This window comes from Ranitomeya imitator, chromosome 6 (genome assembly GCF_032444005.1).
Source record: "Ranitomeya imitator isolate aRanImi1 chromosome 6, aRanImi1.pri, whole genome shotgun sequence".
Taxonomy (NCBI): Eukaryota; Metazoa; Chordata; class Amphibia; order Anura; family Dendrobatidae; genus Ranitomeya; species Ranitomeya imitator.
Window position 1 is genome coordinate 183,544,638 of NC_091287.1, and position 16,527 is coordinate 183,561,164.

The following is a 16,527-nucleotide window of genomic DNA, read 5'->3' on the forward strand; positions in this document are numbered from 1 at the left end:
AACAAACACACAGAGGTGAAACACTCACATGCAGAAAACAGTGGGCAGTGAGGTTGGATTGTATGGAACACAGAGCTTTCACCAACAAATATGAAATGCCAACCCAACAGGAACTCTGCACTTCTATGTATGTTTTACTTCTGTCTTTTTCAAGGGAATTGTCACTTGCACTTCAGCAGGTTCTCTGCATCCAGACAAACATTTCGCCTGTGCTTCTTCTAAAGGTACCTTCACACTGACCAGCTTCACAACGATATCGCTAGCGATCCGTGACGTTGCAGCGTCCTGGATAGCGATATCGTTGTGTTTGACACGCAGCAGCGATCTGGATCCTGCTGTGACATCGTTGGTCGGAGCAGAAAGTCCAGAACTTTATTTAGTCGCTGGACCTCCCGCAGACATCACTGAATCGGCGTGTGTGACGCCAATCCAGCGATGTCTTCACTGGTAACCAGGGTAAACATCGGGTTACTAAGCGCAGGGCCGCACTTAGTAACCCGATGTTTACCCTGGTTACCAGTGTAAATGTAAAAAAAAAAAAACACTACATACTTACATTCCGGTGTCTGTCGCGTCCCTCGGCGTTCTGCTTCCCTGCACTGTCAGTGCCGGCCAGCCGTAAAGCAGATTACAGCAGTTACGTCACCGCTGTGCTTTACGGCCAGCCGGCGCTCACAGTCAGTGCAGGAAAGCACAGCGCCGGGGGACAGACACCGGAATGTAAGTATGTAGTGTTTTTTTTTTTACATTAGCACTGGTAACCAGGGTAGACATCAGGTTACTAAGCGCGGCCCTGCGCTTAGTAACCCGATGTTTACCCTGGATACCAGGGGACTTCGCATAGTTGGTCGCTGGAGAGCTGTCTGTGTGACAGCTCTCCAGCGACCATACAGCGGCGCTGCAGCAATCGGCATCATTGTCTAGATCGCTGTAGCGTCGCTAAATGTGACGGTACCTTAAGGAGACTGACCCCTTGGAAAAAGCACAAGCGAAATGTATGTCGGGAGTCACAAAGTCTGTGTTGGAACTTCATATTTATTGGCATATTATGCGCTTGGAGGCTTGTTGTTTAGTACTTTGTTGGTTCTATACTTTACGCTTTATGAATTTAGCCAATGTGTAATTATAACCAATATACGAGGTAATAGGCTAACATTTCGTTGCATGTGTTTTCTGTCTGACTTGTTCCTTCTTTTTATTTGTTTTATACCATTGTTTATGATATGTTGTGCTATAGAAATAAAATTATTATTATTATGGTATGTCTGATAAACTACTTTTTTCCTGATGTATTGTACGGTACCGTTTTTTCGTGAATTAGTTTGGATTCCTTTAACCATTTACTGTGAGTGGCCCATTTTCTTCTTTGTAACTTATAAGTTACAATCAATGACATACCAATGATGATGTGACCATACAATATACAGTGTTAAATACTAACGTTACCGAAGCATAAATGACTTATACAATATAGCTCTGACAAGACAACCATGAATCATTCCAATGAGGAATCAGCTACTGTCTTCTTATATAACAAATCTCACTTTACGTGTAATGAATGTGAATGGCTGAATAAACTCATCTTTCTCTATGAGACATGCACAGCTACATGATGACTATTACACATTAACACTTTGGTTACGCAGAAAGATTAGGAAAGAATTTGTTGTTGGCCAAAACAAGTTAGTGTAGCTAATGGACGTCACAAGTTTATGATCTATTTGTGCCTATTCAAATACACCCTCTCTGGAAAAAAAATCTTTCTCTCGAAATCGGTGCCCTTTCTTATCTCAAGCAAATCTGCCTTTTCATTGCCTGAAAAAAGGTGACTTTGTCTATAAGGGGCTAAGGTTGATGGAATGTCATTTCCTTGTTATGCAGGAAGTTGTAAATCAAAGTTTGTTACATTTTTTCTCAGCCTTTGTTTTGACAACTAAACTTGCTGTGTGCAGATTTGGGCAGTTAGGCGTCACTGTTAGGCAATAGAATATAAAGAGAAGGTTACAGGGGGCGTTGTGACCACCCAACGCAAAGACATTGCAGTAACAATCACACTGTGTTTTCCAAATAATTCCTCAGGGCTAATGATTAATCTGAGGTAACACATTAATGCCCCCGCAATGCATCCTATATATGAAGAGGAGAGCTGACACGCAGCTATTTAAGCAGCCTTCTAGTCAGACAGAGACATAGTCTCCTAACCACTGAGTTGTCTCTCATCACACATAGACACAGCATATTACACACATTACTTCAGCAAACATCATTCATTATGGCTAAAGAAATCAGCTTTTACCCATGGCTGCTACCAGCCTGTCTCCTCCTTCTAGCAACAGTTACAGCAGCCACAGAACCACTGCACTGTGCCCAGTGCACTGAGGAGAAGCTAGCCCTCTGCCCACAGGTCCCTGCTGACTGCCCTGAGCTGGCCAGAGAGCCAGGCTGTGGGTGCTGCTTGACTTGTGCACTGAAGCGAGGAGAAGCCTGTGGGGTGTACACTGCCAGGTGTGGAAAAGCACTAACCTGTCATGTCAAACCAGGAGAGCCCAGACCCCTATTTGCATTAACAAGAGGGCAAGGAATCTGCATGGACGCAGACGACCTGGACAAGCTGAGGACAAGTGATACCACAGGTGAGTCTGCTCCTCCAGGTGCCTACATGGTATTATCTTTCAGCAGAATATTTGACACTGTTGAGTTTTGCTTTGGTGAGACATCTGCTTGTACTGAGATTGTTGTTAGTTGTAGATCACTGTGTCACATAGAAGCCCACACTGTGCAATGGAGAATCCACCGCATGGCTCTTAGAAAAATACTCAGTGCTCTACTTTTATCGTTTAATAATTGCCATATTATTCTTTTTGTAATCTCATCAGTCAGTTCAAGTTCGCAGTTACTGTATCTTTTAAGATAATTCACCTTTATTAAAATAACCTTATTAGAATTTCAGCCTCACCATAGAAATGTGTCTGTAGAATCAATTCTCCACAATGTGCTGTCAGCTTATATGATATGTGTCCATCAAAATAATTCTTCAGTTCCATGCAACATGTCCACATAGGTCTTACCTAGAAGCTGTACCCTATCGCTACCATCACCTGAGCACTGTGTACATACCTTTCTTGCATCAGTAAGGTGAAGGATCAAAGTGTCCTGGAAAGTCAGTTTTTAATATACATTAGGAAGAAATATATTGAATGAAACACAATCATTTGGTCTAGTTTCTGTCTAGTCTACTGCTGTGAGACAAGCTAAAACAGAACTGGAAACAGTCATAGCACATTCTCAGAACATTAGCAGTGGGAGGTTTATACATTTATACTATGTCCGCTTACTCTTCCAGAAATAAAGGACTACTCAGAACAGGAGAACACTGCCCCTGAAAACTTTGATGTTTCACAAGACCAGCTTCCACCATTCTTACGGTTATTTCCTGATGGCTTTGACAAGTTTGATGCCTGGAATGCAATCACTGTGTATGAGCGCATTAAGGCTAAAAAGCTGCTTGACAGAAAGAAACTGAAGGAACAATATCAGGTGAGTAATAATACACTAAAGGAAACTGCAAAATATTATGTAGGAAAAAAGTGATAAAACTATTAATGGTATACAGCAGGTACCTCTTCATCTGTGAAGGCACTACCAGTCCCAGTATGCATTGTCAGTCTGTGGATTTAGGGCATGTTGGGGCTTGTAGTTGCACTACTGGTATTTTGGAGACCTATGTTATATAGAATATTATATTATAAGAACACCTTATGACACTCTAAATTATAATCACATTTGTATCAATAAAATGCATATTATTATTATATCAATAGTATAAACAATCAAGAACATACTAAACATATGTATCAATAGTATGGACATTCAGTAATATATTACATATATGTATCGTAGTATGGACATTCAGTAATATATTACATATATGTATCATATCATGGACATTAAGTAATATATTACATATATGTATCAATAGTATGGACATTCAGTAATATATTACATATATGTATCGTAGTATGGACATTCAGTAATATATTACATATATGTATCAATAGTATGGACATTCAGTAATATATTACATATATGTATCAATAGTATGGACATTCAGTAATATATTACATATTTGTATCGTAGTATGGACATTCAGTAATATATTACATATATGCATCATAGTATGGACATTCAGTAATATATTACATATATGCATCATATCATGGACATTCAGTAATATATTACATATATGTATCATATCATGGACATTCAGTAATATATTACATATATGTATCATAGTATGGACATTCAGTAACATATTACATATATGTATCATAGTATGGACATTCAGTAATATATTACATATATGTATCATAGTATGGACATTCAGTAATACATTACATATATGTATCGTAGTATGGACATTCAGTAATATATTACATATATATATCGTAGTATGGACATTCAGTAATATATTACATATATGCATCATAGTATGGACATTCAGTAATATATTACATATATGTATCGTAGTATGGATATTCAGTAATATATTACATATATGCATCATATCATGGACATTCAGTAATATATTACATATATGTATCATATCATGGACATTCAGTAATATATTACATATCTGTATCATAGTATGGACATTCAGTAATATATTACATATATGTATCATAGTATGGACATTCAGTAATATATTACATATATGTATCATAGTATGGACATTCAGTAATATATTACATATATGTATCATAGTATGGACATTCAGTAATATATTACATATATGTATCATAGTATGGACATTCAGTAATACATTACATATATGTATCGTAGTATGGACATTCAGTAATATATTACATATATGCATCATATCATGGACATTCAGTAATATATTACATATATGCATCATATCATGGACATTCAGTAATATATTACATATATGCATCATATCATGGACATTCAGTAATATATTACATATATGTATCATAGTATGGACATTCAGTAATATATTACATATATGTATCGTAGTATGGACATTCAGTAATACATTACATATATGTATCGTAGTATGGACATTCAGTAATATATTACATATATGCATCATATCATGGACATTCAGTAATATATTACATATATGTATCAATAGTATGGACATTCAGTAATATATTACATATATGCATCATATCATGGACATTCAGTAATATATTACATATATGTATCATAGTATGGACATTCAGTAATATATTACATATATGTATCATAGTATGGACATTCAGTAATATATTACATATATGCATCATATCATGGACATTCAGTAATATATTACATATATGCATCATATCATGGACATTCAGTAATATATTACATATATGTATCATATCATGGACATTCAGTAATATATTACATATCTGTATCATAGTATGGACATTCAGTAATATATTACATATATGTATCATAGTATGGACATTCAGTAATATATTACATATATGTATCATAGTATGGACATTCAGTAATACATTACATATATGTATCGTAGTATGGACATTCAGTAATATATTACATATATGCATCATATCATGGACATTCAGTAATATATTACATATATGCATCATATCATGGACATTCAGTAATATATTACATATATGCATCATATCATGGACATTCAGTAATATATTACATATATGTATCATAGTATGGACATTCAGTAATATATTACATATATGTATCGTAGTATGGACATTCAGTAATACATTACATATATGTATCGTAGTATGGACATTCAGTAATATATTACATATATGTATCATATCATGGACATTCAGTAATATATTACATATCTGTATCATAGTATGGACATTCAGTAATATATTACATATATGTATCATAGTATGGACATTCAGTAATATATTACATATATGTATCATAGTATGGACATTCAGTAATATATTACATATATGTATCATAGTATGGACATTCAGTAATATATTACATATATGTATCATAGTATGGACATTCAGTAATACATTACATATATGTATCGTAGTATGGACATTCAGTAATATATTACATATATGCATCATATCATGGACATTCAGTAATATATTACATATATGCATCATATCATGGACATTCAGTAATATATTACATATATGCATCATATCATGGACATTCAGTAATATATTACATATATGTATCATAGTATGGACATTCAGTAATATATTACATATATGTATCGTAGTATGGACATTCAGTAATACATTACATATATGTATCGTAGTATGGACATTCAGTAATATATTACATATATGCATCATATCATGGACATTCAGTAATATATTACATATATGTATCATAGTATGGACATTCAGTAATATATTACATATATGTATCATAGTATGGACATTCAGTAATATATTACATATATGTATCATAGTATGGACATTCAGTAATATATTACATATATGTATCATAGTATGGACATTCAGTAATACATTACATATATGTATCGTAGTATGGACATTCAGTAATATATTACATATATGCATCATATCATGGACATTCAGTAATATATTACATATATGCATCATATCATGGACATTCAGTAATATATTACATATATGCATCATAGTATGGACATTCAGTAATATATTACATATATGCATCATATCATGGACATTCAGTAATATATTACATATATGTATCATATCATGGACATTCAGTAATATATTACATATATGTATCATAGTATGGACATTCAGTAACATATTACATATATGTATCATAGTATGGACATTCAGTAATATATTACATATATGTATCATAGTATGGACATTCAGTAATACATTACATATATGTATCGTAGTATGGACATTCAGTAATATATTACATATATATATCGTAGTATGGACATTCAGTAATATATTACATATATGCATCATAGTATGGACATTCAGTAATATATTACATATATGTATCGTAGTATGGATATTCAGTAATATATTACATATATGCATCATATCATGGACATTCAGTAATATATTACATATATGTATCATATCATGGACATTCAGTAATATATTACATATCTGTATCATAGTATGGACATTCAGTAATATATTACATATATGTATCATAGTATGGACATTCAGTAATATATTACATATATGTATCATAGTATGGACATTCAGTAATATATTACATATATGTATCATAGTATGGACATTCAGTAATATATTACATATATGTATCATAGTATGGACATTCAGTAATACATTACATATATGTATCGTAGTATGGACATTCAGTAATATATTACATATATGCATCATATCATGGACATTCAGTAATATATTACATATATGCATCATATCATGGACATTCAGTAATATATTACATATATGCATCATATCATGGACATTCAGTAATATATTACATATATGTATCATAGTATGGACATTCAGTAATATATTACATATATGTATCGTAGTATGGACATTCAGTAATACATTACATATATGTATCGTAGTATGGACATTCAGTAATATATTACATATATGCATCATATCATGGACATTCAGTAATATATTACATATATGTATCAATAGTATGGACATTCAGTAATATATTACATATATGCATCATATCATGGACATTCAGTAATATATTACATATATGTATCATAGTATGGACATTCAGTAATATATTACATATATGTATCATAGTATGGACATTCAGTAATATATTACATATATGCATCATATCATGGACATTCAGTAATATATTACATATATGCATCATATCATGGACATTCAGTAATATATTACATATATGTATCATATCATGGACATTCAGTAATATATTACATATCTGTATCATAGTATGGACATTCAGTAATATATTACATATATGTATCATAGTATGGACATTCAGTAATATATTACATATATGTATCATAGTATGGACATTCAGTAATATATTACATATATGTATCATAGTATGGACATTCAGTAATATATTACATATATGTATCATAGTATGGACATTCAGTAATACATTACATATATGTATCGTAGTATGGACATTCAGTAATATATTACATATATGCATCATATCATGGACATTCAGTAATATATTACATATATGCATCATATCATGGACATTCAGTAATATATTACATATATGCATCATATCATGGACATTCAGTAATATATTACATATATGTATCATAGTATGGACATTCAGTAATATTTTACATATATGTATCGTAGTATGGACATTCAGTAATACATTACATATATGTATCGTAGTATGGACATTCAGTAATATATTACATATATGCATCATATCATGGACATTCAGTAATATATTACATATATGTATCAATAGTATGGACATTCAGTAATATATTACATATATGCATCATATCATGGACATTCAGTAATATATTACATATATGTATCATAGTATGGACATTCAGTAATATATTACATATATGTATCATAGTATGGACATTCAGTAATATATTACATATATGCATCATATCATGGACCTTCAGTAATATATTACATATATGTATCATAGTATGGACATTCAGTAATACATTACATATATGTATCATATCATGGACATTCAGTAATATATTACATATATGTATCATATCATGGACCTTCAGTAATACATTACATATATGTATCATATCATGGACATTCAGTAATATATTACATATATGTATCATAGTATGGACATTCAGTAGTATATTACATATATGCATCATATCATGGACATTCAGTAATATATTACATATATGTATCAATAGTATGGACATTCAGTAATATATTACATATATGCATCATATCATGGACATTCAGTAATATATTACATATATGTATCATAGTATGGACATTCAGTAATATATTACATATATGTATCATATCATGGACATTCAGTAATATATTACATATATGTATCAATAGTATGGACATTCAGTAATATATTACATATATGTATCATAGTATGGACATTCAGTAATACATTACATATATGTATCGTAGTATGGACATTCAGTAATATATTACATATATGCATCATATCATGGACATTCAGTAAAATATTACATATATGCATCATATCATGGACATTCAGTAATATATTACATATATGCATCATATCATGGACATTCAGTAATATATTACATATATGCATCATATCATGAACATTCAGTAATATATTACATATATGTATCAATAGTATGGACATTCAGTAATATATTACATACAGTGGGGCAAAAAAGTATTTAGTCAGTCAGCAATAGTGCAAGATCCACCACTTAAAAAGATGAGAGGCGTCTGTAATTTACATCATAGGTAGACCTCAACTATGGGAGACAAACTGAGAAAAAAAAATCCAGAAAATCACATTGTCTGTTTTTTTAACATTTTATTTGCATATTATGGTGGAAAATAAGTATTTGGTCAGAAACAAAATTTCATCTCAATACTTTGTAATATATCCTTTGTTGGCAATGACAGAGGTCAAACGTTTTCTGTAAGTCTTCACAAGGTTGCCACACACTGTTGTTGGTATGTTGGCCCATTCCTCCATGCAGATCTCCTCTAGAGCAGTGATGTTTTTGGCTTTTCGCTTGGCAACACGGACTTTCAACTCCCTCCAAAGGTTTTCTATAGGGTTGAGATCTGGAGACTGGCTAGGCCACTCCAGGATCTTGAAATGCTTCTTACGAAGCCACTCCTTCATTGCCCTGGCGCTGTGCTTTGGATCATTGTCATGTTGAAAGACCCAGCCACGTTTCATCTTCAATGCCCTTGCTGATGGAAGGAAGTTTGCACTCAAAATCTCACGATACATGACCCCATTCATTCTTTAATGTACCCGGATCAGTCGTCCTGGCCCCTTTGCAGAGAAACAGCCCCAAAGCATGATGTTTCCACCACCATGCTTTATAATAGGTATGGTGTTTGATGGATGCAACTCAGTATTCTTTTTCCTCCAAACACGACAAGTTGTGTTTCTACCAAACAGTTCCAGTTTGGTTTCATCAGACCATAGGACATTCTCCCCAAACTCCTCTGGACCATCCAAATGCTCTCTAGCAAACCTCAGACGGGCCCGGACATGTACTGGCTTAAGCAGTGGGACACGTCTGGCACTGCAGGATCTGAGTCCATGGTGGCGTAGTGTGTTACTTATGGTAGGCCTTGTTACATTGGTCCCAGCTCTCTGCAGTTCATTCACTAGGTCCCCCCGCGTGGTTCTGGGATTTTTGCTCACCGTTCTTGTGATCATTCTGACCCCACGGGGTGGGATTTTGCATGGAGCCCCAGATCGAGGGAGATTATCAGTGGTCTTGTATGTCTTCCATTTTCTAATTATTGCTCCCACTGTTGATTTTTTCACTCCAAACTGGTTGGCTATTGCAGATTCAGTCTTCCCAGCCTGGTGCAGGGCTACAATTTTGTTTCTGGTGTCCTTTGACAGCTCTTTGGTCTTCACCATAGTGGAGTTTGGAGTCAGACTGTTTGAGGGTGTGCACAGGTCTCTTTTTATACTGATAACAAGTTTAAACAGGTGCCATTACTACAGGTAATGAGTGGAGGAAAGAGGAGACTCTTAAAGAAGAAGTTACAGGTCTGTGAGAGCCTGAAATCTTGACTGTTTGTTTCTGACCAAATACTTATTTTCCACCATAATATGCAAATAAAATGTTAAAAAAAACAGACAATGTGATTTTCTGGATTTTTTTTTCTCAGTTTGTCTCCCATAGTTGAGGTCTACCTATGATGTAAATTACAGACGCCTCTCATCTTTTTAAGTGGTGGAACTTGCACTATTGCTGACTGACTAAATACTTTTTTGCCCCACTGTATATGCATCATATCATGGACCTTCAGTAATATATTACATATATGTATCATAGTATGGACATTCAGTAATATATTACATATATGTATCATAGTATGGACATTCAGTAATATATTACATATATGCATCATAGTATGGACCTTCAGTAATATATTACATATATGTATCATAGTATGGACATTCAGTAATATATTACATATATGCATCATAGTATGGACATTCAGTAATACATTACATATATGCATCATATCATGGACATTCAGTAATATATTACATATATGTATCATATCATGGACCTTCAGTAATACATTACATATACCGCATGTACCAAAGTATGGACATTCAATAACATGTTAAACATACATAATAATAGTATTGATATTTTAATGACCTTTATCTTATTTTTAAGAAATGTTCATGTTTTATCTCTTTAGGGACCATGTCAGAAAGACCTTTACAGAGCAATGGACAGATTGACAAGGTTTCAGCAACGGACTGGAGAAGATCTATACAGATTTCACATTCCCAACTGTAACAGAAATGGCTTCTATCACAGCAAACAGGTACCGTCTACTTACATGTCAGTATAAGAAGTAAGAAAAATGTCATAACCAGAATGAAAGCTACTGGCTTGACTTTCTTTTACCTGGGCCGATATTTAGAATGCTACCATAGACGCCTACCTATATACCCAGGCTAATGCAGAGGGGCTTGTTGGCTCCCTACTATGCTAGTGGGGCCTCACCATTTCCCCATCCACTTATGCCCCTGATCACGTGAAAAAGTTGAGATTCTAACATAAGTGTTCTCAAAATATTCATGTGACACTTTCTTTTTTTCTTAGTGTGAAACTTCACTTGATGGAGAACGGGGAAAGTGCTGGTGCGTCTTTCCATTAACTGGCAAGAAAATCCCGGGTTCTCCTGAAAACAGAGGTGATCTCAACTGCCAAGAGTACTTGAATGCACAAGAGTAGATTCCAATATTCCATCCGGATAAATGTGTATTCTGTATTGTTTGTGTGCAGCTTCTCAACTATTTATTCAGAAAAATATTTTCATTTTTTTCTCACTTTTTATGTATTTTTCATGACTATTTATAAGTTCTTTATTTACTCTATTTTTAGAAGAAAATGTAAATCAAAACACTTATTTAACTCATAAATTATATTTTACTACTGTATATATTGTGGTTTTGCTATGAAATCAGTTTCATATTTGATGACTTAAATACAATATTAAGCATACATTGTTTTCTTTTATGCACACACACTTAATTTTGTATTTTTGTCACTACCCTCATGTGTAATATTGGAGGCAATTATATAATTGTTTTAATATTGTATTTATTTCATTGAATTAATATTTAAGCTCCACATAATATCCAAAGACTAAGTATGCTGTTTTCTTCAAAATCGTAAATTGCCTTCAAGTTATACCCTCAGGGTGAGTAGTGTTATTAACTTAACACGTTGCAAACGCTTTCACAATTGTGATGACATTTTTTTTTTCTTGTGCAATGGAGTCAACAATGGACAAAGGACATTTTTATTTTCTTAAAGGAAATATGTCAGCAAGTTTTTGCTATGTAATCTGAGGACTGCATGAGGTAGGGGTTAAAACACCGATTTCACTGATGTGTCACATGTCCAGCTGTGTGCTGTTGTTTACTTATTCTGAAAATCATGTGATTATCATTGTCTGGTCTACAGCAGCGCATGCATACTAGTCCAACTCCGCCCCCTTCTGTGATAAGTAGCTTACCGTCTATAGACTATGTGCATAGAGAGCCTTTTGTAAATGGAATAGGTTTGCCAGTTCTGCTGCATTGCTAAAACTAAGATCTCTGATTTTGTCAAAATGGCTGCACTTAGTAAATTAAGTGATACATCATTGGTTTGAGGGTCTCTTTGCCATGCTGCTCTCAGATGAGGTAGCAAAAACTTGCTGACCAATTCCCTTTAACACTATAACTACAGAATAGAAGAAACATAGTGATTTGAAATTTAGTTCATTCTATAGTCAGGTGTCAGTAACAGTTGAGCAAAGAAGATCCATAACGCTGCTGTTCAGCATCCAGTCCAATTCTCCATGCAGCTAAGCCAACATGTGTCTTCAGTTCTGAGCTTTACATCCTCGGCTCAGCATTCTGGGAGTGTTTTGCACTTTCCAGTCCCTGTGACATTATGACATGTGATTTCATGACATTGTGGAGCCTAGTAAGTGTGAAAGAACTCCAAGATGCTGGTCACAGATGTGAAGACCATGGTCATTGAATCCAGGACAAGGATCAGGCCATTCTTATCATTCTCCATCAGCTCAGAAGAACTGGTTAATGACAGCTGGCTATACATATTCAAATTTATAGGCTGAAAATGGGCACGTTTATTTCAATCAGAAAATATGACAAGTATTGACATAAGCAATGCTGAAATGAATATGGACGTAAGCTACTTTTACAGCTGATTCAATAATAACTAATGTAGCTGCACGATTCTATCAATGTATCTATTTTCTGTTAGATAACTACCGTACATATTATACTCTTTGAACTCCCTTAACTGAAGATATACACTCCCAGACACAAAGCATTCAAATCTATGTACATTCTATATTGTGTAATGGGCTAGGACATGGATTGTTCTTTCTTAGGCCGAGTGCCCACAATGTGGAAGTGCAATGGCTTTGGATGCAGAGCATGTTCGCTGTGTCCAATGCGCTGCCGTCTATTGAACGCAGGTGAATCCGCGTGTTTTCACTGAACTGTGCGTATTCATCGCATTCAATACATTGTACTGGTGACATTTATCTTGTGGACACTAGAGTCTCTGCAAGATAAACTGACATGCTGTGGTCTGGAGATAAACTGACATGCTGCGGTCTGGAGATAAACTGACATGCTGTGGTCTGGAGATAAACTGACATGCTGCGGTCTGGAGATAAACTGACATGCTGCTGTCTCATGTCGGTGAGCCGTGGGTGTCTGTGGACACATAGTGGACATGGGATTTCTTGAAAGCCCATCCACTATGCTGTAACATCTGGACGCTGTAGGTTGGACGCTGCACAGGTACACAGCATCCAACCCGCAGCGTTTACTGACTGTGCGCACCTACCCTTATAATCTCATACAATGACCTCACTGTGTGCATGAGTCCCTGCTGATCTCTAACATACCACCTCCAAGTTGTAAGGAGTCATAATACAGCATCTGCAAACTTATAGGAGACGCTACTTTATCTCCTAAGGTTTTTGTCTTCGTAGATCAGAAGCGCACAGAGGTGCACTCGATCTGCACGTACAGGTTGCATATGTCCCTGTGGGTACATGACGCCATATGATGACTGTGGCAATAATGAGCTTAAAATGCTCAAAAAGTTTCATTATCCTCTGACCTTTAATGCATCGGCAGGAAATTGTGTATATCATTCTTATTATCTGTGTTATTCTACAATACCTCTTCACCACACCATGTTTACAGAGCCGCAAATTGCGACAAAGGGCTGGCACAATTCTGCCATACATACTATCAGAAAAATACTGGGTCACACTAATAGGAGGACTTTCTTATTCTATGTACCTTGCACAGATATAAAAACTTTTGAAATCAATAAAATGTTTTCATTAATTCATTAACTTAAAGGTACTTCATGAAATGGGGGCAAGATGAAGGTTTATTTAGGATTTCTCAGTATAACATTATTAGCTTATACATTTTATCCTAGAACATTTCATTTAAAGAGAACCTGTCACTTCTCCTATGATGTCTGCTGCAGTCAATACTTCCCATGAATTATAAATTCTGCAGCACGTTCTGTGATATCTCTGCATTTTTCTATCCCTCTGTAATCACTCCTGAATGTTATGACTAAACTGATAACGTGGTGTTTCCAATTTGGATGTATTCCTGTCAGTCCTGTCGATCAGTACTGTTAATGCCAGCGCGGTCAATTGCATACTATGCAGAAAAAACACCTCTTGGACAAGAGGAATGGTCAAACTCAGTTGCCAACTTATATTGAAATATTCAGGAGGAATAACAGAGGAACAGCACAATGCCGAGTTATGAGAAGTGTTCCAATACTGTTATTTCATGGGGAACGCAATTATTTTCGGAAACAGACATGTCATGTTTGGTAACAAGCCCTATTTAAGAAATATTCTTCATTTTCTGGCTACACAGCACATTTTATGCTAAAAGACGTTTTCTATAGAGAAGTACTTTTAACCATAAACATTCAGGAGGACCAGGGCATATACATGATACCAACATTGTTGAAGTTCTCCATAATCTTTAAATAAAAAAATATTTTTCAAACAAATTAAAAAAACATGACCAAAGTTGTAAACTTATTAGTTATCTGGCTTTAAAGTCAGATTATAACGTTGCTGCTACTTTTACTACTTTTATATATTTATCCATTATTTTTATATATTATCTATTTGACATTTTGCTGCTAATAATCTATTTTTTTCTTCTTGTGATGAATTATTTTTACCTGTATTGATTATTGTGTATTATTTTGTTAAATGTTGAAAAATCAAATATTATTTGTTTTTTTTTTTTTAAAAATGTAAATTGCTAAAACTGAATAAATATAAATTTGTAAATAAATATTTTTTTCTTGTTTTGTTTAACCCCTTAAGCCCCAAGGGTGGTTTGCACGTTAATGACCGGGCCAATTTTTACAATTCTGACCACTGTCCATGTATGAGGTTAAAACTCTGGAACGCTTCAACGGATCTTGGCGATTCCAACACTGTTTTCTCATGACATATCGTACTTCATGACAGTGGTAAAATTTCTTTGATGCAACTTGTGTTTATATGTGAAAAAAACGGAAATTTGGCGAAAATTTTGAAAATTTCGCAATTTTCCAACTTTGAATTTTTATGCCCTTAAATCACAGAGATATGTCATGTAAAATAATTAATAAGTAACATTTCCCACATGTCTACTTTACATCAGCACAAATTTGGAACCAAAAATTTTTTGGGTTAGGGAGTTACAAGGGTTAAAAGTTGACCAGCAATTTCTAATTTTTACAACACCAATATTTTTTAGGGACCACATCACATTTGAAGTCATTTTGAGGGGTCTATATTATGGAAAATACCCAAGTCTGACACCATTCTAAAAACAGCTCTCCTCAAGGTGCTCAAAACCACATTCAAGAAGTTTGTTAACCCTTAAGGTGTTTCACAGGAATTTTTGGAATGTTTTTTAAAAAATTAACATTTAACTTTTTTTTCACAAAACATTTACTTCAGCTCCAATTTGTTTTATTTTCCCAAGGGTAAGAGAAGAAATTGGATGGCAAAAGTTCTTGTGCCATTTGTTCTGAGTACGCCGATACCCCACATGTGGGGGTAAACCACTGTTTGGGCGCATGGCAGAGCTCGGAAGGGAAGGAGCGCCGTTTGACTTTTCAATGCAAAATTGACAGGAATTGAAATGGGATGCCATGTTGCGTTTGGAGAGCCCCTGATGTGCCTAAACATTGAAACCCCCGACAAGTGACACCATTTTGGAAAGTAGACCCCCTAAGGAACTTATCTAGATGTGTGGTGATCACTTTAACCCACCAAGTGCTTCACAAAAGTTTATAATGCAGAGCCGTAAAAATAAAAAATCATATTTTTT

The 16,527-nt window shown here is 34.3% G+C and overlaps 1 protein-coding gene across 1 annotated transcript; it reads left to right on the top strand.

Annotated features, from left to right (window-relative positions):
* The first annotated feature begins 2,160 nt into the window (after positions 1–2,160).
* On the top strand, positions 2,161–15,491 carry IGFBP1 (insulin like growth factor binding protein 1). The gene is made up of 4 exons (XM_069730374.1): positions 2,161–2,633; positions 3,344–3,537; positions 11,319–11,447; positions 11,729–15,491. Exons 1-4 carry the CDS (start codon positions 2,273–2,275, stop codon positions 11,858–11,860), a joined length of 816 nt encoding a protein of 271 aa, XP_069586475.1. The 5' UTR covers positions 2,161–2,272; the 3' UTR covers positions 11,861–15,491.
* Positions 15,492–16,527: the final 1,036 nt, after the last annotated feature.